Here is a 24857-nt window from a genome sequence, read left to right as displayed (position 1 = left end):
CTGTGATTTTAGAAACATTAAATTAGGGCAGGATATTTTCACACTAGAGCTGGGATAGAGTCCTGGTGTCAATTCAACCTAAGTTAAAGAAGCCATGGCTTTGAATTTGCATGATCTATATAGGGCTGTTAATAAAAGAGGCTCTTGGATGTCTCTCATTTAAAATATTGCACATAAGTGGATGTAAATAGTAAGAACAAACATTTGACCTCCCCCCAGTGGCAAAGCTCTGTAACGTATAAAATGCCCACAGATCATGGCAGATGAATTCTAGAGTGGAGTTTTTAAAGGAAGAGCTGTTAATTTCATGTTGTTTTTGTTATGGCTTCCACTCAAGGATGTCATCGAAAAGAAAAAACCAAGATGGAAGAATTCAGTGCTATACATATGGAAGAATGGTTGCTGCAACTGATAGACTTAGTGGAAATGGACAAATTCATCTGCTTTCATTAGAAAAAGGTCGTTAGAAACATTGCCCAAAGACTGGAATGCCTTAAAAACTTTTGATGGGAAAAAGTGATTGATTTGGTAACTCTTGATTTTGATGATTAGAAAGAATCTATATATATAAAAGAGTGATGGCATCACGGCAGCGGACAAAACAACAAAAGTAAACACCCCACAACCTCGAAAATTGACATCACAACCCCTCATCCATGCCTCTAGGTTGATACAACAAAAAGAAAAGAAAAATAAAGTCCTAATTAGAGGGAAAGGAATAATTGTTTTTATCCAATTGCTGCCAGTTAGAAGGCTAAGCTCCGCTCACTTGGTCTCCTAGCAACCCACTCAGCCCAGGGGACCCTTTACCTTAACTACCACCAATTCCTCAATACTTTATTTCCCATACCACCATACTTCTCCACAGCAACGCGTGGCCGGGCACAGCTAGTAGACTTATAAAGAGAGAATGTGTTGTGATTTTGGAGATAAAGGTATGAATATCTATATGCACATTTAATCATCAAAAGTGAGGTGAGGGTGGAAGAAGAGAGCAATTTGAATAATTAGAATAGTTTGTAAATTACATGCCAGGATTTGAGGAATTGGAGTATGGCAACATTACTCCATTACCTCCCCTCTTGTTTGTGTGGCCCTCAGCACAGTATCTGCGTGACTGGCCCACCTGGCAGAGAATTGCAGAGACATGGATGGTTGGAATGGGCCACAGTGCTGACAGCATTCTTGACAGTCTCTGACTGCCTTGTCTTTTGTCTCTAGAGAACATCAAATTAGTCCAGATACTTATCAGGCAGGGGCTTAATAGAGATCTTTGCTACATAGAGCTCCTGGTGAAAGCAGTTAATGCGTCAAGGGTAGCAGGAATCAACAGGCAAATGTCTCTGCCTTTCCCCTGCTTAGCTTATCCACACACCAGCTCAGGTGCCTTCAATGAGGCTATGTTTGCTTAGACTGAATGTGGCCATGAGATAGGGGTTGTGATAGGGCACATGGTGCTTTCTCCCACTTCCTTTCCCCTGTGCTATGACGTGGGTACTTGTGCTCTCTACTTTTACAGGATCCTGACTAGATTTATTTTATGTTTCAAATACATTACATTGAGATATCAGTCTCCCTGGTGTATGAGTGAGTCCATGAGGCCTTATGATTCCATGCTGTGAAGAGGAAAAATCAAGCAAAAGCAGACAGGGCTGGTTTTACCATAAAGTGAAATGAAATGGACACCTCAGTTAGCAGATCATGGGGAAAAGCAGTAACTAACTTCCTCCCACCCCAGAAGGTCCATCTGGGATCCACCTGCACAAGTAATTTAACATGAATAAGAATTGCAATATGGAGTGGGGACATACATTTCCCATAAAATATACTGTATTGCTGTGAGTTTTCCAGGCTGTATGGCCATGTTCCAGAAGTATTCTTTCCTGCCATGTTCCAGAAGCATTCTTTCCATACAGCCTGGAAAACTCACAGCAACCCAGTGATTCCAGCCATGAAAACCTTCCACAACACATTTACCCAATGTTGTCAATGAAGATTTATAGATCTCCAGGAATTAAGGCAGGATTTTCTTCTAAGCGGTACCTGGAGAGCCTGAAGAATTCTTTGGGTCTGAGGAACCTTCATCCTCATGGCAGGACCAGGAAGATGGCCTGTTATACCTCCTGATCTGAAGTAAACATTTATTCTAACTCAGTGCTATGCATATTCAGTGATGCATTGCACCTTCTTGAGGTGTGCATAATTTGCTCTTTTTCTCAGGCAGCAATATTTTTTAGTTGGCCTTGAAACCGAGGAGTGTTTATCTTGACAATTAAAAGTAGATTGAACAATTTTCTCATCCCCTTTTTTTGAATGTGGTGCTAAATCTCTCCTTTTCATGAGAGAGCCCAGGAAAGAATATAACTGGAAATGGAGAAGTGGGGATTCACCCTCTTATCCATAGCTCTGCTAAGATCTTGCAGACTCAGGGCCATGGCTTCCTTATTTGAATACGTCTATCTACAATGTGGACTTATTTTTTTATTGCCTTCTACCATATCAAGTGTCTTTTTGAGTGAGTTATGCCTTCTCATGATGTGTCCAACAATGACAATCCCAATGTATTCATCTTGGCTTTTAGGGAGAGTTCAAGCCTGATTTGTATTTTTAATAGTCCACCAGATCTGTAGAATTCTTTTGCAGAACCAGATTGTCTACAATGGTATGAAAAACCTTAACTTTAACATTCAGCTATATATCTTTATACACAAGAATATTTTCTAGTCCCTCCATAGCTGCCCTTCCCATTCTTCTTGTGTTTTTCTTGACTGCAATCTTTATTCTGATTAAGGTATGAGCAAAAGAATGGAAAATCTTGTTATGATTGATGAAGTACAGATTGATTTTCTTCTCAAATTCCTTGGTGCACATCCACTTTTAATTGGATTTTTTTTATTGGTTCCATTACTAATCTGACTTTCTTTTGTTATTCACATGCTTATCCACCACTATCTGTTCATTGTCTTCACAAACATTGGAGACTCCATCTCATGCAACTGAATTTCTTGATTTCCTTTGGAAATATAAAATGGGAGGTTACACTCCATCAAAGGCTGGTGGCACAAAGTGATATTGAAGTCACAGCTAATCTTACTAAACATCTATAAGGCTTTTGCTTTGCGAAGATGCTGCAAGATTATTTCTAAGCCAATTTTAAAAATAAATAGGCCCCAGTTGCTCTATAATGGAGGGTCTCTTCTAATGATGTTTTGCTTTACCAAGGAGGAAGCAAAAGGGAGCACAATGTAATTGCATACTGTCATCAGTTGTCAGTCTTCTGCATTCTAAGCATCCATTAACAAATACTGGCTTGAAAACCTTCTGTTTTATTCACCCAAATAACTTCATTGATTTGCAGCCCTTCACAGGGTGTGAGTTGTATACCAGATTACCCTGTGGGTCATGCCTTGTCCCCTACACAGATAAACTAAGGATTTTGCAATCACGAAACATCACAGAGTTAGAAACAGGACACAGAGTCAGGACTGAGATATATGGCATCAGGACTGGGAAATGTAGGATGTTAGGCAAAGGTGGGAAACTTTAGCCCAGGTATGAGCAAACTTCAGCTTTTTGGACTTCAATTCCCACAAATTCCTAACAGCTGGTAGGTTGTTAGGAATAGTGGGAGTTGAAGTCCAAAACACCTAGAGGGCCCAAGTTTGCCCATGCCTGCTTTAGCCTGTAGATATGGTTGAACTGCTGCTTTCATTGTCTCTCACCATTGTGCTGACTAGGCCTCCAGAAATAAAAAAAGTATAGTTTTGTAAAAGGGAGAAATAGATTCTTGAGGTGGATATGAACGAAGTAGGATGCAGACCTAATGGAAGGGCATGATGAGATAATTAGTTTAAAACAAATACTAGGAGATCAATAGATGCTCTTAAGGATAAGGTCTTTGTAGTCTCTAGAAAAGAGGTAACCTATATATGTGCATTGGTTTCATGGAAGAAATATGCAAATCTTCTCTCTCCAGCAAGTGGTGATTCCTCAAAGAATAGTTTCAAAATTCTTTATAAAAAACAGTTTTATTTCTATAGTTCACCCACTTTTTCAAGCAATAAGAAGATTCAGGGTGAAACATATAACTTAAGTTGGTTGCCCTTGGAAGGAGACTGAATTTTGAATGCACATTGTAGTAGATTATATATAAATCGAGAAGAAGTAAAAGCCCGGGATAAATAGTTCAAGACTCACTACTACCAATGCTTTTAAGCATATGAAACCCAAAATCTCAGTATCTTTCCTTCAAAACTTCAGTCAGTTTCTCTCTCTTTCTATTGTACTTTATTACCTCAGAGTAAATATTCAGAAGGGAGGCCCCAGTGGTGCAGCAGATTAAACTGCTGAGCTGCTGAACTTGTTGACTGGAAGGTCGGCGGTTCGAATCTGGGGAGCGGGGTGAGCTCCTGCTGTTAGCCCCAGCTTCTACCAACCTAGCAGTTCAAAAACATGCAAATGTGAGTAGATCAATAGATACCACTTTGGCGGGAAGGTAACGGCACTCCATGCAGTCATGCCGGCCACATGACCTTGGAGGTGTCTACAGATAACGCCAGCTCTTCAGCTTAGAAATGGAGATGAGCACCAACCCCCAGAGTCGGACACGACTAGACTTAATGTCAGGAGAAAACATTTACCTTTACTAAATATTCAGATCTTGAGGAGGAAAGCCTCTTTAGACTATTGCTCCCAGAATCCCCCAGCCAGCATGTTTGCTGGTAAATTTTAGAAGCTTGAATCCAAAAAAGTAATATTTCTGAGTGAATGATTGAAGGATCTACAGCGAGTCTTTGTCACAACAGAAAATTCAAATAAGGGGTCACCTGTTGAAGCCTGTTGAATAACTGTCATTCCTTCAGTTATTTCTCAGATCATTCCAATAACTTTGTGATATCCTTTTCCTACATGGGTTTTGTAAAGCTCTCTTATTTGCCATCTAAGCAATCCCCACTTCTCCATTTCCAGTTATATTACTTTTTGGTGATATTTGGGATCTGGCTGAAAGTGACATTTGCCATGTTTTTGCAGAATATTGAGAACAATAATATTCTCCTAAATCTTTTACTAGGCTCATCTAATCCTCATGCCCTGGTAGCCCTCTGAAGTTTTTTTTTTTTAATTATACCTGCTATAAACATAATATTAGGAAGTGTTATCCGCACAGTTTGTATTTGAACCAGACTGATTTACTTGGCTGTTCACTTCATTCCTAGCGAATGCTTTGGGTTGAATTTATTTTGCTCAGTTGGTATGCAGTTGTTATTTCTCTAGCGATGTTTTAAGTGATCAGAACTGTTTTAAATGCAGGTTGCTTTAGATAATGATTTCCTTGACTGTGGTGTTCTATTTTCAATTTGCAAACATGGACGCACAGGTTCTACTATGAATTGGTATTGAAAGACCACAGAAAATCATTATTTGCATAAGTTGAAAGAACTTTTAAAGGAATGTCTCATAGTACTTGATTATAAGTATTTTGATAACATTGCCATTGCTATGGTTCCATCATATAGAATCTGTGGATCATTAGTTTTCTAAGGTATTTGGAATACTTTGCCAGAGAGCTCCAGTTCCTTCTGAAGCTACAAATCCCAGAATGCAGTGATGGCAGTTAAAGTGGTATCAAAGCCTTTGTAATGTAAAAGGACAGACTTCATACTGCACAGATAGTGTTGTGACAGTTTAGTCATTAGGTGGCTCTGAATCCTTGTTTCTGGATGGAGTGGGGGTGTTATTTTGTAGCATAATCACTAGGTGGCATTGTACTTAGTCATTAAAACCAGTAGCACATGCTCGAAGTAACAAGTTAGACAACGTAGCATGTGAAAAGCTCTAAGAGAGCAGCATGCCTTGACAAGTTCTGAAGATCAACAGAAATCTTCTTTTACCAGAACGGCCTTCCAAGCCTTATTCTTTCCCACACAGTTAGAAGCCATAAAGGAACATGTCTCTAGTGTGGAAGCTAGTACTCTTGCATCTCTCAAAGATATCATGTGGATGGTGTGAATACATATACTCTGGGGACTCTAAACATAACAATATGAGCTTTGCTATTGCTGGAGATAGCTCAGGAATTGCCAGTGCTGGTCTTGGCTCACTGGCTTTAATGTGAGAGGTTTCCAGTATCTTGGGCTTTGAGGTCTAACTTTTGGGCAATGCTTTGGTCTTGTGTATCCGTTGCTGACTCTGCTGCTTCTTCAATCTCTAAGTCTGTATTCAGGAGTCCTTTCACACTACATAGGTGTAGCACTCTATTCTACCTCAGCAGCCACAGTTGCATCCCATGGAACTCTGCAAGTTTGATAAGATACTGCCTGAAAATTCTACATAAAAAGTAAAGTATAGGGTTCAGCATCTCTTATCCGAAATGCTTCAAAATTCAAAATTATTCATTTGGAGGGCTAAGATAGTGACACCTTTACTTTCTGATGGTCCAATGTAGATAAACTTTATTTATGCACATACCATAATTATTAAATATATTGTATAAAATTACCTTCAGGCTTATCACGACACTTCTGTTCGTGAACTTACCATGCCCTGTGGAACCAGCCTTTATGACAGGGCATTTAGCTAAATCCAATACTTGAAGGGGTTAGAGATGTGAAGAGATACCAGCCAGATAAACCTCAAATGTAAAGAGAAAATCACAGGAAAGTGTTAAAACAACTCTCCCTTAGTATCCTTTATAGCCTAAAGAAAAGAAAGACTCACAAAGAAGATAATCCTTGTTTAAATATCACCAGCAACAGCTGAGTCAGTGGGAGCCTAAGACTGAAAATGTCAGGAAGGAATTTAGATTCTCTGAGCAGTTGAGAGTCTGCAATTATCATAAGACACTTATGCAGTCTCTCTTGACCTCCCTTGGCCCAAAATGGCATATACCCAAAGGGAAGAAAGGGAGGAAAGAGGGGAACGCAAAATGCAGGGAACTGATCACAGAGGGTAAAATGTGTCAAATGTGACCTAAGCCAATGGAGACAATGTAAGCTCCCTTCAGGAAGAAAACGGCCGCACTGCAAGACATGGGAATCTAACAGAAGGCATGATCTCAGGGGTACCCAACCATTTTAGGCCAAGGGTTATATTTGGTGCTGGCTTGGGGCAAACAGCCACATGTGTCATGCACCAACATTCATAACTCATTCTGCAGGGATTTGGAGTTCAATATTATTTATTTTTTCGTTGAAATATATCTATTCCACCCTATAATGTAGGATCTTGTGCAAGCAAAAAACATTTGCTGGAGGACCTAGGGATTCCTAGAGATAACATTTTAATAAAATTCATGAGTAATCAAATCCACAAAAGTCAAACCTGTCTGAGTAGTCATCAGTCTATCTGTTCTGGTTTTGCTTTTCCTACTTAAAAACAGTGGCAGTGAAATGTGAACCTATTGCACTCTTGACTGTTTAAAAACCTTCAGGGAAGGGAGACTCCACCACAATCCAAGACAGCTCTCACCATCAGAGAGGTTTAAGTAATATTCAGGTGAAATGTCTTTTCCTGCCATTTGAATCCATTACTCCATGCTGTAGTCTCTGGAACAGCAGAAAACAAACTTGCTCCTTCTTCAATAAGATATCACCTCCCAGCCTTCTCCCTGGTGCTCCCCTGTGGAATTCATGCTTTCAATGAGCAGAGGTTTGGGTCCAAGTATTACTGTCAAGGTGTTTACATCCACATCTAATTCAACTGATGATAATAAATCACCTTTGCAATGTCCTTTCATTGCCATGCAGAACTATGGCATATCTTTATTTAAAATGATGACATTTCAATGAGTTCAGATCTTTGAGCTCAGAAATGACTTTTTCTTGCATCAAGAGAGATTGGGTGGTTTCTGCCTGAAGCCCACCAGAAATGTTTCTGTAAAGTTGGGATGGATAGCTCATGTTTTCTTAGTAAAGGTAAAGGTTTTCCCCTGACGTTAAGTCCAGTCGTGACCGACTCTGGAGGTTGGTGCTCATCTCCATTTCTAAGCTGAAGAGCCGGCGTTGTCCGTAGACACCTCCAAGGTCATGTGGCCGGCATGACTGCATGGAGTGTCGTTACCTTCCCGCAGGAGCGGTACCTATTGATCTACTCACATTTGCATGTTTTCGAACTGCTAGGTTGGCAGGAGCTGGGGCTAACAGTGGGCGCTCATTCTGCTCCCAGGATTTGAACTTGGCATCTTTTGGTCTGCAAGTTCAGCAGCTCAGCGCTTTAACGCACTGTGCCACCAGTCTTAGCTGACCTGAAATCATTGTCCAAAGTAAGCAGGAATGGAAGGGGAAGAGGTGTGGGAAGAGATTTGTTCATCTTGTTCAAATAATTCTATATTACAGAGGACAAAAAATGTGTAGCAGACAGAGGGATAATACACACTGGGGAAAAAATTGGTCTTGCCCTTTTTGGCCTTGCCATTTTTCATTTGCACCTGCAGCTACAGCTAGTTCCTGTTGGTTCTGCTAAGGTTAATCATATGTGCAGCAGTATGCTGTAAACATCTATTGATGGTATATCTTTTGCTTTGGCTTTTCATACACAGCTGCATAATTTTAAAAGCCTCATCCCTGCCCAAAATTATTATGGAAATTTCCATTAGGAAAGCAGCATGGAAAACAGCAAAAATGTTGACCGTGCACTGAAGGTGTGATATACAAGTTAGGACCAATAAAAACACAGTGTTGTTTTTGTTATGTGCCTCCAAGCTGACTTTGAATTATAGTGATTCTATCATAGCATTTTCTTGCCAAGATTTATTTAGAGGAAACATGTTTTGTTTTCCTCTGAATATAGTTCACTGTACATGGGCTTTCTTGGCGGTCTCCTTTCCAAGTACATATCAGAAATGCCCCTGCTTAGCTTTCAAGATCATTTAGGAACTTAATTCCTTTTCCTAGGCTCCCAAAATATTTCAAGAGTGAAGAAACCTTCACCAGATGGAGAGAAATTCACCAGATGGAGAGACTGGGCTCCAAGAATATTTTTCTCCAGAGGCCAGTCCTCACCCCTTGTGATCCTTTGAACAATAAAGAGGTAACCAACATTTCACCCCATTGCAATGTGCTGTGCTTCAAGTCTGCTCACAAGACTGCACCCAGTTCTCTTCTCATTGCAGTTCTTTCAGCAGTGAAACAGGAGTCATAATGTAAAACCATCATGTTTTGAATTCAAACCCTGGTTTCCAGAATCATAGTCCAATACTCAGACTGCAGGATTGAGGCATGTACTTATCTGGATGGGTCATTGTCTGTCGTCTGTCGCACACTCTTCTCTAGTATCAACTAATAAAAGTGAAATGTCCCACTAGTTACACATAAAAACAGTCAATGTGCTGCTTTTTCCAAAGTGTAAGGAAATACAAAACATTGTGATATAGTGACACTTTTTTGCCAGTGATGGGAGAAGCACTTTGTTAAGAGCCAGATGTACTTAAACCTTTGTTTTTCTTGATTGAACCCCTTAAGATCTTCTAGACTGCAGACACTTCCATGCTAAGTTCTATGAAGATATCAAAAAATATGTTATTGCAATAGCCATTTTTTCCAATTTCACTTTGTAAATGTTAACTAGTGTAATGATGTATATTTTATCTCTCAATTTTTAATACAAAACTTGGTTTCAAATAATCTGGCACCAGTTGAATTCACCAGACCATTCCTGAATCATAAACGCTGTATGATTATTGAAATGAACCCTCTGGAGATTTTTTTAAAAAATAACATGCTTTTGTGATTTTCATTACAGCCTGTTTATAAAAGAATTAGAAGATAGAGAATGTACTGAAAAGAGGATTCTAGACAGGGATGCTGATATGTATGTGTGTGTGTATGTGTGTGTGTGTGTGGGGGGGGGGGGTTGTAAGAGGAAGGACATACCAACTGGGGTCATAAATGGTTCATCGTAACAATATAGTTGCTGAGATACCTGTTTGATGCATGAATTTTTGACAATTTGGGAATGACATTAACTCTCTGACACATCGGTAATTTGTCCCAAGTTCATATCAATTGTATTTTGATGTTTTTATGGACACACTGAATTAAGAAAATGAATTCCAGTCTGTTATAAATCCCATTCAGGTTACAAAGTTTACAAAAGGTTATCCAGAATAATAATAATAATAATAATAATAATAATAATACAGTAGAGTCTCACTTATCCAAGCTAAACGGGCCGGCAGAAGCTTGGATAAGCGAATATCTTGGATAATAAGGAGGGATTAAGAAAAAGCCTATTAAACATCAAATTAGGTTATGATTTTACAAATTAAGCACCAAAACATCATGTTATACAACAAATTTGACAGAAAAAGTAGTTCAATACGCAGTAATGTTATGTTGTAATTACTGTATTTACGAATTCAGCACCAAAATATTACGATATATTGAAAACATTGACTACAAAAATGGCTTGGATTATCCAGAGGCTTGGATAAGCGAGGCTTGGATAAGTGAGACTCTACTGTAATAGGTTTATTTATATCCCACCTCCATTGCCCCTGAAGGGGACTCGGGGCAGCTTACAGCAAAATAAAAATACAAGCAATGATAAAATATGAAACATCAAAGGACAACAACAAAAACCAATAAAATATACACAATAGGCGAAAAAAACACAACACAGAATTAAAACATCAGATTAAAAACAACGAGGTTGCAATAGTGGATAAGCAAGGTGCACATTATGAGTAACAAATTCATAAATAGATAAAGTGCATTAGAATCATCTAAGGTCACATTAGGTAGGGAGGAGTCCTGAATAATATCAAGCAATCAGGAATCAGGAGAAGAGCGACCAGTACAAAAGGTCAAGGAGCATAATAATTGTGATGGAGAAAGGCGATCTTAACCAAAGGCCTGGGTGAAAAGCCAAGTTTTCAGACTCTTCCGAAATGCCATCAAGGTGCGGGCTTGCCTGATCTCCCCAGGCAGCAAATTCCATAACTGGGGGGCCACTACAGAGAAGGCCCTCTCTCTCGTCCCCACCAACCGCACTTGTGATGCTGGCGGAAGCAAGAGGAGGGCTTCCGCTGATGACCGAAGAGACCGTACAGGTTCATAGGGGGAGAGACAATTCTGAAGTCTACTGCATGATTTTATAGCATAATTGAACTGGAATGTATGCCAAAGGCCCTCTAGTCTGACTTGTTGCCAGTGCAGGAACACACAGCTACTGCAAGTCTGTGAGGTGGCCATCTAACCTGGACTATACTTGGGATGGAATCATACCTTGGAATCACATTGAAGGATCCAGAAAAATATGTTTTTGGGTAAAACCATGGGTATTAAAACTGTGGATAAGGGGTCTGTACAGTGCTGTTTTAAAATACCATTTTGATTAATGAGACTGCAAAATACTGTTTTTGATTGTTCTGTCTGCCTCAGTGCAAAATTGCAGGTTGCTCTCCTGGCCTCCTCTCTGAACCAGCTGGTCTGTTGCTGTCCAGGGTTCTGAACTTCTCTCAGACCAAACAAATCTTATTACCCACCCATGATTTTCTCCAACTTGCTAAGCAGTTATCTCTTTTCAGTAGCAGTGGTTATGGAGGAGTTCCAGCTTTGTTGAAAAAGCGGAAGTATGAATAAGAGGAAATCATGGAGAAAAATCTAAAAAAATAGTTTTCTACAATATACTTTGTACAGTGTACTTTATCTGAGGTTTTCTATCTGCAAGTTACATAAATTGACTGAAGATATGTGTTACATTAATTCATTGAATGGTTTTAAAAGCAAGAAAGCAAGGAAACATCCAGTCTATTGGTCCATTTAGTCTTTCTGACTCACTTTAGGTGAGAATTGCTCCAGAGAAAGGATTTTCCCATCATTTGTTATCAGATTAAACAGCAACAACTAGATATACAAGGTATTAAACCTCGGAGCTTCTGCATGCAGAGTCTATGTATGTGTGTTTGCATTACATATCAATTTATGATGACCTCATGAATTTCATAAGGTTTTCTTATGCACTGAATCCTCATAAGTGGTTTTGCTAGCTCCTTCTTCTGAAATATAGCCTACAGCTCCCGATATTTTTGGTGGTCTCCCACCAGGGCTTAATTTCCGAGATCAGACAGGATCTGGGGCCTTTAGGGTATTTTAGTCTCTAAGTCTATAGTTATCACAGAATACTGAGTGTTACTCTCTCTTTTACGCTTATCCCCACCACTACCTCAATACAAATGTGGGAGACAAGCAGCTGGGAGGTGGAGGTATTATAACTAAAACTGATTGGAAGAGGAAGAGTGAAGCAGTCCCATTCATCCAATTAAACATACAAAGCTCATGAGACCACTTATTGGTTAAAAGAAAAAGGTTTAAACAAAAGAACCTATGTTTATTTGCAGTGGAAAACACAGATGATGTCACAGTCCCATTGACTTTAATGAAACATACGTAGTTTGCATGCTGCAGTAAGCAGCATCCCAGTTTCAGTTTAATGAAAGGCTGTGAAGTTTGTGTAGCAATGTGGATTTTAATTCTATCTTTCCTGTTGTTGCTTAAGTCCAAGAAAGGTTGCCAATGGTGGTAAGATGTGAAATGTCATTATGGGTTATTAAACTCTATTGCTTTGGGTTTTGTTGATTGGAGCTATAAAACAGGAATGGCACAGTTTTACAGTGAAAGCCAAACTGTGCTATAATTGCTTCAAGTGACAGGCTGTAATTATTCAAGATTATAGGAAAGAGAAGTTTGGGGGGGGGGGGGGGAGAGAAGTGAGGGAAGGAGAGAGAGAATGAGGGAGAAGGGATAATCTTCTGGCAAATAAGAGATGTACAACTGGTGTCATTCTGTCTTGATTTTATCCAATGACATGACTAGAAAGTAGTTGTTATGTTCACAATCTTTACACAGGTTTTGTGGTACAGTACAACAACAACATCCTTAGGCTATTTTTACTACTATCCCACTTTTTTTTCCCTATATTGCTTTTGTTTATGTGATTGTTTTAGTCAATTGCCATGTTTTTGTTTTGTTTTTTGTTTTGTTTTTAATTCTTATAGCGTTTTATAGTGTTTTTAGTGTTTCATTGTACAATGTTTTTATGCTGATTTTATATTGGAAACCACCCTGAGTCCCTTTCGGGAGAGAGGGTGGTATACAAATAAATTTTTACTTAGTTACTTACTTTACTTCCTTTTTTTTTTTTTTTTTTTTTTTTGCTAATCTGGGATTCATGGTTGTTAAGTGCAGTTCTATGGTGCCATATAATGTATTGTATGTGTGCATCCACACATTACACATAGGCTGATGCAAGCTAACACAGGGTAAGCTGCTTAATGCAACTGCACCACAGGTTTAAAAACACAGGGGAAAGTCCAGATCTTGATCAAGGATCTGTGCTGAGGAAATGGGGACAGTGATCCTAAGCAGGAGCTCATATTACTGTCTCCACAGCTATTGCCGTCATAACCAGCAGTTTGGTGGTTTTATGTAGCTGCTGTGGAATGCTTGGAAGGGGTTAATCTCCCTCTTGTTTGTAAGAGATCAAGTTGACCTTCCCTTCCAAGTACTGATTTCCAGGCTGCAGAGATTATTTGTGAAAGTCTGCTGAAATGGGATGGAGCTTTGAATAGTGGCATAAAAGAACTCTATAAGAAACTGCTCTTTGGAAATAGTATCCATCGTGCAAAGGGACGTGCATTCTGGATGATTCCCATTGGCTGGATCCTGATGCCCAGACTTGATTCCTAAAATCTTGTTTTGTGCTTTAATGAACCCTGAAACATGGCTGTGTTCTTGTTTACTTGAAACCCTGTGTTTGGTTGTGAATTTACTTCTTGGCATGACTTCTGGATTGGAAAAATGGTTTGAGATTCTGAATCATGTACATCAATTTGCCTGGATTACTTAATGATATTTTGGGAACTTTGCTTGTGCCATTGGACTTGGGACTTTGCTTTATAACATTAGCTGTGAGCTATCTTTGTTTATCATCAGATAAACATCAGAGACTATATGTTTAAGTTATTGCTTTCAATAAACCTTGTGCACAATCAGGGTGTTGTTTTGGTTAAACTCTGCCTGCATTATTGGGAAGAACCCCGGAACACCGCAATTACATGCTCTCTGGGTTCAGACAGCCCCAGAGAACTCCACCCCCACAAAAAAACAGAAAATATGCCACCACCTAGCAGTACTTCCTGGTTTGCTACCATGTGATTGGACCCAGAAACTTGGGAGGAAGTAAGGAGGCTCACTTCTCCCAAGCTACTTTGCACAGTCAGATGGGACAAACCTCGAAGTAGAGAAGATGGAGCTCCAATAAGTGGTGATTTTTTGTTTGTGTTTTAGAGGGGAAATGGGGTTTTGGGGATGGGGGTGGAATCTAGTCCCATTCTCAGTCATGTTGGGCTGTGGAGTAACTGTCCCGTCTCTGAGACAGTTGACAGCAACCCTGTGAAGCCATAGTACAATTCCAAAACAGTATTTTTCATAACGGTTGGAGCTGCATTATGTGCCTGTGTAAAGCTGCCCTTTAAAATATTAAAAGGATACAGCTAAAAGAATTCTCATCATACAAAAGTTAAAAATCCATATAGTAAACTTGAAGTGGAATGAACCGTAGTTTAAAGGATGATGATTAAAAACAAAACAACTAATAAAGAATTCAGCACATTTTCACCATGCACAATCAGCCCCCAAAAGCCTGTCAAAACATAAGGATCTTCATATACCTAAAAAAAGAGCAAGGAGTAGGATGGGCAATGTATGACTGCATACAACCCCACGGCTGTTTAACAATATTAATAAACATTCACACTGAAGTATGAACTAAAATGAAAGAGCAAATGAAAGATGGAAGAAAGAAAAGAAGTGAACAGAAAAAGATTAAAAGATATGTTAACTTCCCTTTTCATAATCTATTATCATATACCATAATACTCTCATTTTCTGTAAGCTATTTTATACACTTCTGATAGCTACCATATGTTGTATTAGTTTTCAATTATCAAATCGTTTTATTGTATTTTCAAATAGTCCTTAAAAGGTTTTGATTTTTGAAAAAGTTGGTAGTGACTTTTCTCGGATCAAAATTCTTAGTTCATCTATTTCTGCTAGCTCATTAAGTTTTAGTAACCATTCTTCTTCCATAGTTATTAATATATTCTTCCAATTCTGAGCATACAACAATTTTGCCTCTGTAATCATGTATTTAAGAAGTCTTCTGTGGCTCCCCTACAGTTGTTGCTTTATAAGTTCCAAAATAAACAATTCAAGTTTGAGTTGTTTGCTAGTCTTTAGTATGTTCTCAATTTGGGTGCATTTACACTGAAAAATTAATTCACTTTGACACCACTTTAACTGTAATGGCTTAATGCCATAGAATGATGAGTTTTGTAGTTTGATGAGGCACCAGTACTATTGGACTGAGAAGGCTATAGCTCTTGTAAAACTACAATACCCATGCTTTCATAGTATTGATCCATGACAGTTAAAATGGCATCAAAGTGCATTAATTTAGAATGTAGATGCACCTTCAGAGTATTTGAACACATAACTTTTTGTCTTTTTCATAAGTCCACCATAGGATAAAGTGTCCTTTCTTGCTGTTGACATTTCCAACACATATATGAAGTTCCCTTATACATTCTTGGCAAAATTCCTAGCCCATTTTATCAGACACTATAGAAATAACTCTTATGCCAGCACAAGCCAGCTGGCCTGTCAAGAGATTATAGTCAACGGAAGAAATGCTGGGCTCCCATCTAACAGTGGGACATTTTCACTTTGAATGCCATATTGAGGGCACAGTGTCAAAAAGGATCTTGAGGTTCTACACCAGGCAAGGGGAGATATAGCACCTCCAAAGGAAAATATTCATTAGCTATGACAATAGATTGTAATGTAACTTTAAGACCAGATATGTTTTGCTTTATAATAACAATACTTATCAAATACAGTTTGCTGGGTTTTTATTTACTTATGCCAAAAAAAGACATTAGTCTCCCAATTGGATATAGATATTTCAACCATGTTTTCTATCAAACCGGTGAGATTTTTCTCCAGCAAATTACTCTTATCATCTAGGGCAATGGTTCTCAACCTGTGGGTCCCCAGAAATCCTAACTGCTGGTAAATTGACTGAGATTTCTGGGAGTTGTAGGCCAAAACACCTGGGGATCCACAGGTTGAGAACCACTGATCTAGGGCTTTAGAGTTTGAATGTCAAGAAGCCATAGCCAAAAGCTCTGGGTTCAGAGACCAGTAACCATTAATATTCTCAGTCTGATGATCCCATTCCATGGGACTCTAGCAATCCCCATTATTCTGTATTATTGTCCAAATTTATTGGAATATTTGAAGTTGGTGTGCTTGAGATATTATAGTTATCATATTATACACTAACCTCTGAAGGAACACAATATTGACTTTTGGGTCAAGCTTATAGATGTTTCATTCACCTGTGCATGCACTTTCTGGACCCAAATTGTCGGAGCTCAAGTATTAGCCATAGCTGATGTTGCCAAGCTTCACCAGCTGAAGTTAATTCAGCACTATTAACATCTGATTTGGCATTAGGCAATCAAGAACTGGCAAGACCAAAGTTACGGTGAACATGAGGTTCAAGTACTGAAGTACTGAGTGAACAAATGCTTTTTCTCAGAATCTATCAGGGCTAAATGTAAACCCGAAAGGACAAGCCCAAATAATTTCTTCCTGACATGACATAAGTCAGATGGAAACAGATGAAGGACACAATACTGCCAGATAAAGCTCTAGAACTAGAGCTAGAAAGAGCTGGGAGACTGAAAGTTTTCTCCCAGCACATGCTGTCCTTCTCTCCCTCTTTGTGATGTCTCAGGTACCTTTGGCCCCTGATCCAGCAGCCATTGCGGATCAAAATGAAGAGAATGTGGGTTTTTTCCCACCTCAGCAAGATTCAATCCCTTTCCAGATGTCTCCTGTTGACATTGCAGAGCCAGAGCCAATTAGGAATGCCCTTGAAATGTTGCCGGCTCTTCCCGGATCTCCGGAGAGTTTAGAATTTGATAGAAGGGCTACTTTCCAAACAGATCGCTCTCGAAGACAAAGTTTAAGGAGAAGTGTGAGATTAGCAGAGCGAGGAGATTGTGGCTAAGCCAGTTCTCTTGGGAAGAATTGAGGAGGCAGGCATCTGGCGCTTCGTTGTTAGCAGCTCGTTCTCTTGGGAACATTTGGGGAGTCACGCACTTGCTTGGGAGAAGCTTTTGGACTTCAATAAAAGTTCTGCGCAGAGAATCTCTGTTGCGGTGTCAACTGGACTTCTAACGGAAGAATACATCGTCTCTTGATCCTGAGCTTCTAAGCAGCCCGTTGGCACGCTTACTCTCGAGTAGACCGGGCGTAGTGGCTCGTCCCTTGCCAAGTTTGGACTGCGTTTCAGATCCACCACAAACAGCCTTGCCTTGCCTTGCCTTGAAACCTTGTTCTGGACTATTATTTCAAGCACTTTCCTGCGGAACTTTGCTCCTTTCCCCACTCAAACTTCCAATAAGTTTGAGTGTGTTTTGGTTATTGGATTTTGGACTTTGGACTCTAATATTGGACATAAAACTTTCATTCTTTGGACTAATTCTGATCTTTTCTAAAAGGTCAACTGTTTGACTATCTATTCTGCTTATTTTTGTTTGAAACTTTTATTGCTTTAATAAAGATATGAAATTGTTTATTGGCCTCCGTGTTGGTTCCCAGTTTTCGCGCTGCCTAGGAGTGTTACACTCTTAACCTCCCTGGTCAAACTTTCTTTTGGCTTCCCTCTGTCCTCCAGTCACCATTTCTGCTTTGCCTCTGGCAATGAATCCCTACTTTTAAAACAGCCATTCAAGTTGTTAAATCCTAGTCCCAAAATAGGCTTGGCACCACAGATAGATCTTTTAAACAAAAAACACAGGTTGGATTTCTCATCCCACCAACATAGAAGTCACCAGCTTCATACAATTCTGCCTGATCCACCGCACTTCCTCTCTTTAACACACTGCTCAGATGGTGCCCAAAGGATTGTTGCCCTTTATAACTCTGTTCTTTTTATCATCTTTGGTCCTTTGTCTGATCACAGTTTGAATTGATTGTTTCCTTTTTTTTTTAATTAGTTTAGCTAAGCCAACCCTCAGGGTACTTTTCTATTTTTCACTTGCTTCAGCAACCACATCAAACACATTCCTTAATTCATATACTCTAGTACCCAAACAGAATCTTTTTTGTTCAGATGTTGGGAGAACAAAGTTCTTATTATGACTGAATTGTTCTATTTTGTGTATAATTCCCCTTAAACTCTTCCTGCTGGCTTGTCTTTCTGTCTTAAGAGGATAACTACCTGATTATACCACAAAACCTGAATAGTTTTTCTACATTGATTTTTATGCACAACCCCCCCCCCCCCAAATATTAAGATAGGCAGATTTCCTGAAATCACACTGATATTAACATTAAGTGTGAACAAAAACGGGATAGAAACATAATACATCACTACTATATCTAACCAAAGAGTGCAAAACCTCAGAGCGTCATTTTTCACAGTATGCGAAAGCCACCAAACCCCTTAGTAAAGGTTTTTCCCTGACCTGAAGTCTAGTCATGTCCGGCTCTGGGGGTTGGTGTTCATCTCCATTTCTGAAGAACCAGCATTGTCTGTAGACGCCTCCAAGGTCATGTGCTGGCATGACTGCATGGAGCGCCATTACCTTCCCACCAGAATAGTACCTATTGATCTACTCACATTTACATGTTTTTGAACTGCTAGGTTGGCAGAAGCTGGAGCTGACAGCAGGAGATCACTCCCCAGATTTGAACCACCGACCTTTCAGTCAGCAAGTTCAACAGCTCAGAGGTTTAACCCATACATTTAAAAATAACATTTTCAAAGTGATTTTTCACCAAAACCTATCCAAATTTCTACAAAACAAAGATCGTTTGCTATCCCTCTACCCAGTCCCATCACATATCTTGAAAGTCCCCATAGGTCCCTTAAATCAAATTAAAATTGGCTGAAATAGAAAAAGGAAATGAGTGACATCACTTTCACTTCCAATTTTGGATTATTTGGGATATTTTTGTGTGTGTATGGGGAGGGGCAGGGACTTGGGAAACAAAACTACTAAATTGTGTAGCCATTTGAGGGTTGTGCATATAAAACATTCACTACTTTTCCATTGTCTGTACTTTCCCTTTTTGTTTGTTGTTGTCTGACAGTGTGTTGATTCCCTTATTTACTTTCAGTGGAGTTTGAAAGAATATTCAGCATGCCCCATAGAACAGGGAACTGTAATAAGGTACAGGAGTAGTCTTTCATCTATCAAAAACTTTGGGGATGCAGAAGAAGAATGGCAATGGTTTTTTAAGAGCAGGATGCCTGCAATCTTAGCAGCAATTAGATTTAATGGGACACAAGCACTTCTTTCCTCTGTATCTCTTCCCTCCTCCCCTTTTCTCTCCCTCAGGCTGAAGGGAGGGAGGTGGGCAGAGGGGGATCGGAAAGGGTCTTTGACGTCAAACCTGGCCTATAAAAGCCTAGGAAGGGAAGAGAAAGCAAAGCTGAAAGCTGAGCCAGGGCACCAGCCAAAATGCCAACCCCAAACTCTTCCAGTGCTTCAGCCAAAGGCTTCCGGCGGGCGGTGTCTGAGATGGACTCCAAGCAAGCAGAAGCTATCATGGTAAGAAACCAGGGGAAAGTCCTCTTACACTTTCTAGTCTAGGCAGCTCCAGCCATAGCACAGTTTGTACTGACAGCTCACGGATGAATGGTAACGAATTATAACTTTAGAATTTCAGTTTAAGGGAGATCTCAAGGACTGGACAAAACTAGTTGTTAAAAGTGATTTTAAAGCTGTGCTTATCAGTCATAGAGATAATGTCACTGAGAGACAAAGAGAAAAAGGCCACTTGAGAATACAGAAATTAGATGCAGAAATATGCTCAAATATGATTAGAGAGTCTTGAGAAGAGTTAGATTCAGAGGTTAGTTTGAGGGAAATTATTTTGCTAGTGTCACTATCTAAAGCAAGTTACCATTCAAGTGATTTTTGATTCCTATCATTAAAGTGAGACTGTCTTATGCTAGTTAATAGAAACCTGTTATATTCTCATTTTAATTTATTTTTAAATTGAATCTATGTGGCAGTGGGGACCACCAGACAGACATGCTGTTACTATGCTGTAGTATGATCCAGTTATTTCTTCCACTGTGCCTTGTCATTCTTATATCTCAGTTCAGTTTCCAAACCAGGCTGTTTATCCAAACCAGACTGAGTTGAAGTCTCACTGACTCTTCCAGCCTATCTGGAAGTGCATGGTTTATGATTCTCATTACCACAAACCTTTTTATTTAGGACATGTGATAGTGTGCAATGGTTCATTTTTCCATTTCCCATAGATATCACTATGGGGTGGTGCAGACATGCACTTTTTGTCACTTGACCATTGCTACACATGTGAATAGTTATTTGATCTAAGGCCAAAGACAAAACATATCACATGCAATGATTTAATTGACCCACATAGTTGCCAGTCTGAAGTGTACAGCAATCAAGTAACACATTTGTCTCTAGGTGCATTAGTCTTTAGAGGTTGAGGACATAGGCTGCTTACTCTAAAACATTCACAGAAAATACAAGGGGAAGTCGGATGAACAATTCCTTCAAGTCATGGGAAATCTAAAGCGAAGGATCAAACTATGCAATAATGTAAATATTCCTTTGATTGTTGTTTTTGCCAATAAATGGCTGCAAGGAGAAGAAATAAGAACTGAAATCACAGTGCTCAGGGAGCAGTGAAACCTTTCAGTTTCTTCCACAGTTCAATAACAATTAGCCTTTTCCCAATAAAATGGCTCTTTTGACTCCTAGCATTAAAGCGAGAACTTTGCCTTATGCCAGTTAATGAACATTTCTTACATTCCCCCTTTTCCATTGAATCTATGTGATAATGGGGGCCAACAGGTTAACTGATACTATGCCATGCTATGGTCTGTTCATTTTTTCCCACCATGACATTGTTATATCTGAGTTTAGATTGGCGGGGAAGCTGGTGTTGATGTCAATAACATCATCACATCTCATATATATATATATATATATATATATATATATATATATATATACACACACACACACACACACACACACACACACACACACACAGGATGCTATCTGTATTGTGATGTAGGGGGAAAGTGTTAATGCTCCTTTCTAAATGTTATGGTTCTAATGCTGGGCACCCTATACAACTGCTATTTCACTACAAAGACAACACAACCACTACCAACAACAACATGTCATGTAGTTTGCAGGTTAGATGATAGGTTTTGGGTGGCAGGGTCCTTTCTATAATCAACCAATAAAAGTCTCCTAAAAAGTCCCAGTTCTATTGGATTTATATTATCTGCATAACAGCTAGTTGGATGTTGTGTGATCCATGAAGGATTTCCTTCCATTGCAATAAATGGCTGCTTATGTAGAACATTTTTCTACATAACCCCCAATAATTGAATTCGTGATCCTAATACCCTTTTCCATAGATGTTGGATAAAATAAGTCCTTGGGGATTTTACTCTTAGGTAAACACAAAATACAGTACTCCTGCTTTTGCATGGGAAAATCACTTCTTGGAAGAAGAATTTACAAACTGCCCCATTGGTGGCAACAGATGTTGCTCCTACATAAGGGCAAACCAATGTATGTTTCCAGAAAGCTACGGTCAATGGAATCGGATCCCTACATGCATGCAACCACAATTCATACACATTTGTAACCATCTTGCATCACACCAGTGAAAAACCCCTTTCTATTACATGAAAGCAACATTTTTATAAGAAATCAAACAGGGCCTGTGTCTAAATACTGATAAAATAGATATTCTAAGTGAAAGGTAGATTAAGATTTGTTTTTCTTAAAACAGGCAGCACTGCATGTCAAATTGTTTTTGAATCCAAAGAAGCCCGTAATATCATGGATAAAAGACTATTCAAAAGTGGTGGTAATGTGGGAGGCTGGGAAGAAAATACCACTGGGTTTGCATAAGTTCTTTTTAGGAGCCTTTTAGATCCTGGCAATTGGTGCTCTCCTAAGAATTTTTGCAAGAATAAGCAAGCAGGTAAGCAATTGCAATAATTGTATTATGTTTAAATTTAAATAAGATAATTTCACATGCAGTTTGGCCCTCAGTTCAAATTTAGGCAGAAGGGAGGTTTCTATTTTATCTGTGTCTTATTTCCTCTCCTTTTTTCCCCATGTCTTAACCATTGCTATGTACTTTCTAGGATTTTTCTTTATTTTTCCCTGTTTCTGTTATGGAAAAAGAGGTAGTTGGGAACAGGTGTTTAAAGCTATAATAATTAAGTGGCCAAATAAATGTAAATGAATTATCAGCTCATTTACATATCTTTGATTTTCCTCCAAGGAATTTAGATAATATAGGTAAAGGTTTTCCCCTGACGTTAAGTCTAATTGTGTCCGACTCTGGGGATTGGTGCTCATCTCTATTTCTAAGCTGAAGAGCCAGTGTTGTCTGTAGACACCTCCAAGGTCATGTGGCCGGCATGACTGCATGGAGTGCCATTACCTTCCCACCAAAGCGGTGCCTATTGATCTACTCACATTTGCATGTTTTCGAACTGTTAGGTTGGCAGAAGCTGGGGCTAACAGCAGGAGCTCACCCCGCTCCCCGGATTCGAACTGAGTTTGGCAGCTCAATGGTTTAACCTATGGTGTCTCCGGAGTCTCCTTAGATAATATAGTTAATGGTTATCTTTACAACAGTGCTGTGAAATGACCAGGCGTTTTGGGGGAAGTGGAGTTCAACACATTTTTTCTGCTTTAATGTGGTCTCTAACATAAACTCTTCTATTCAATGCATTTCCCCATTGAGGGGTGAACCTGTGCTTCTCTGTGCACATTAAAATGGATCTCAGTTGAGGCCTGTGAAAAGCATCATGATCTAGATTTTAAACATGTATGTCAAAATAACCTCTAACATCCTATCAATTTCAAAATGTATGCCCACTCTATTCCAGCATGGCATTAAGTAAATGAACCCATTCAGAATCCCTTGCCACGCTGTTAAGAGGGCTAAGCTTTGTGATTTTGAGAGCATTTGCCTTTCATCCAGATTATTTTTTGTTAGAGTTTTCAGAAACTGCTGGTCAATTCTTGGGAAAATCTGGAGTAGTAGTCCGCAAAAATAATGTTACTTTCATCACCAGCTCCAAACCAGAAAGAGATCATGGCATGGCAGTCATGCTTCATAATTGACAACCACATGGCAATGTTCTTCTCCCATTAAAGTGGTATTTTTAAGAATAGCTGTTGTTTAGTGCAAGAAGTTTTTAGTGCTGAGCCAAAGTGAAGAATATCTCCTACAGTGATGGGAAGCTGGGAGTATTACAAAATGAAATTGTGAATCACAGTTTTCATGCTGAAATTTATCTCTTGAAATGCTGCAGCAACTCAAGAAGCAAAGGTTCAACCTCTGTGTATTTGTCTTTTCAAATGCAAATATTATTTCACTAGCTTTGAGAAACAGACTTAGAAATGTAGTGGGGAGCAATAACCTGTAAAGGTCTGTAGTCCCCTAATGGCATGACCTATAATAAAAAAGTTGAAAATCAAATGCAACCAGCTTCTGACTCACTCTAGTTTGAGGCACCTAAGTAATGTTTCAGATAAGCTGTATTTCCAACAAGTGGTATTGATACTGATTTTATGTAAATTGTCTCACAAAATTATCTCTCTATTATGACTTCAGATAATAGTGAAAATGCAAACAGAAGAGCATATTCATGAAGATGTGCTCATAAAGGCATGGAAAGGGCTGTAATCTCTGTAGTTATACAACTACATAATGGCTTAACACCAGAGAACATACTTCAAAAAAGAGTATGTTGTTGTTGAGTCAGTACAGAATACTATGAAAAGCCTTTCATTTCATTCTTGTTTGGGAATTAAATAATCTCTTCTCAAAGAACCGTGGAAATATTTTTTAAAAAAAATATGTGGTAGATGCAGCAGGTTTAATTGAATGTATATCTGGCTAATATCACCAAGGCATGACAACTTGTTAATAGGTTTGTTGCTCTAACTAATTAATTTATGAAACACTGAAAGTATGCTTCAATAGTAAAGGGCAAAAATCTCAAGTAATGATTGTGCTATTAACAGCATGCTTAACAGATAGTTTGTCTGGAAATTGAGAAATTGTTGTTTCAGGCTTCTGGGGGTATATTCAAATTGTTGGCATTGAAGCATGTTGAAGACCCTTACTGTTGTTATCAGACTTATATATTTTTCTTTGCTTTGAAAAACCCATGCTGTGACCAAAAGAGTCAGTGGGAAAAAATAACGGAGAAACATACAGGCAACTAACAGTATTTTAAACACATTATCTGCCTCTCAGTCTGTTAGCTCTTTCCAACAACTCACAAAAGAAAATTAAATGAAAAGATCTCAACTTACCTTCCAAAATGGGCTTCTTTTCAGGTATGCCTCCAAAGCAAAAAATATCAATTCCTTTTCAAGCTACAACCTTGTGAATCCCATTGATGGATTACCCTCCATACACACAGCAGTGAGTTTTAGATTAGCTATGTGATGCCCACAGTGGTTGAATATGTTTGGACTCAGGATTTTTCTCCCTGCATCATACTGGACTGATGAGATAAAGCCTTGACAGTTGTATGCTTAGGGAAAAGATCAGCACTGCAATGATATATTGCTTTGTTTTATTTAAGCTCCCCAGGCAACTTATAATAAAAAGGTATAAATAAAAATACTCAAATACAAATATAAAGAGGTCACAAACAGATCGATATGGATTTTTTCCCCCTGATATACTGATCCAAACACATTCACCGGAAAGTAAACTGTTTAAATGTGATACACTTTCTATTTGCAA

General features: G+C 39.0%; 1 protein-coding gene across 1 annotated transcript in view; it reads left to right on the top strand.

Annotated features, from left to right (window-relative positions):
• The first annotated feature begins 19430 nt into the window (after positions 1–19430).
• Positions 19431–24857, top strand: part of th (tyrosine hydroxylase) — a 29805-nt gene continuing 24378 nt past the window's right edge. Inside the window, exon 1 of the mRNA XM_062967644.1 lies at positions 19431–19624. Coding sequence (XP_062823714.1) covers positions 19535–19624 — 90 coding nt within the window. The 5' untranslated portion in view covers positions 19431–19534. The remainder of the gene's footprint in view (positions 19625–24857) is intronic.

The sequence above is a fragment of the Anolis carolinensis genome, chromosome 1 (assembly GCF_035594765.1).
Source record: "Anolis carolinensis isolate JA03-04 chromosome 1, rAnoCar3.1.pri, whole genome shotgun sequence".
Classification (NCBI taxonomy): Eukaryota; Metazoa; Chordata; class Lepidosauria; order Squamata; family Dactyloidae; genus Anolis; species Anolis carolinensis.
Note: the sequence above shows the minus strand (reverse complement) of the source record. Positions and strands in the feature narration are given on the sequence as shown.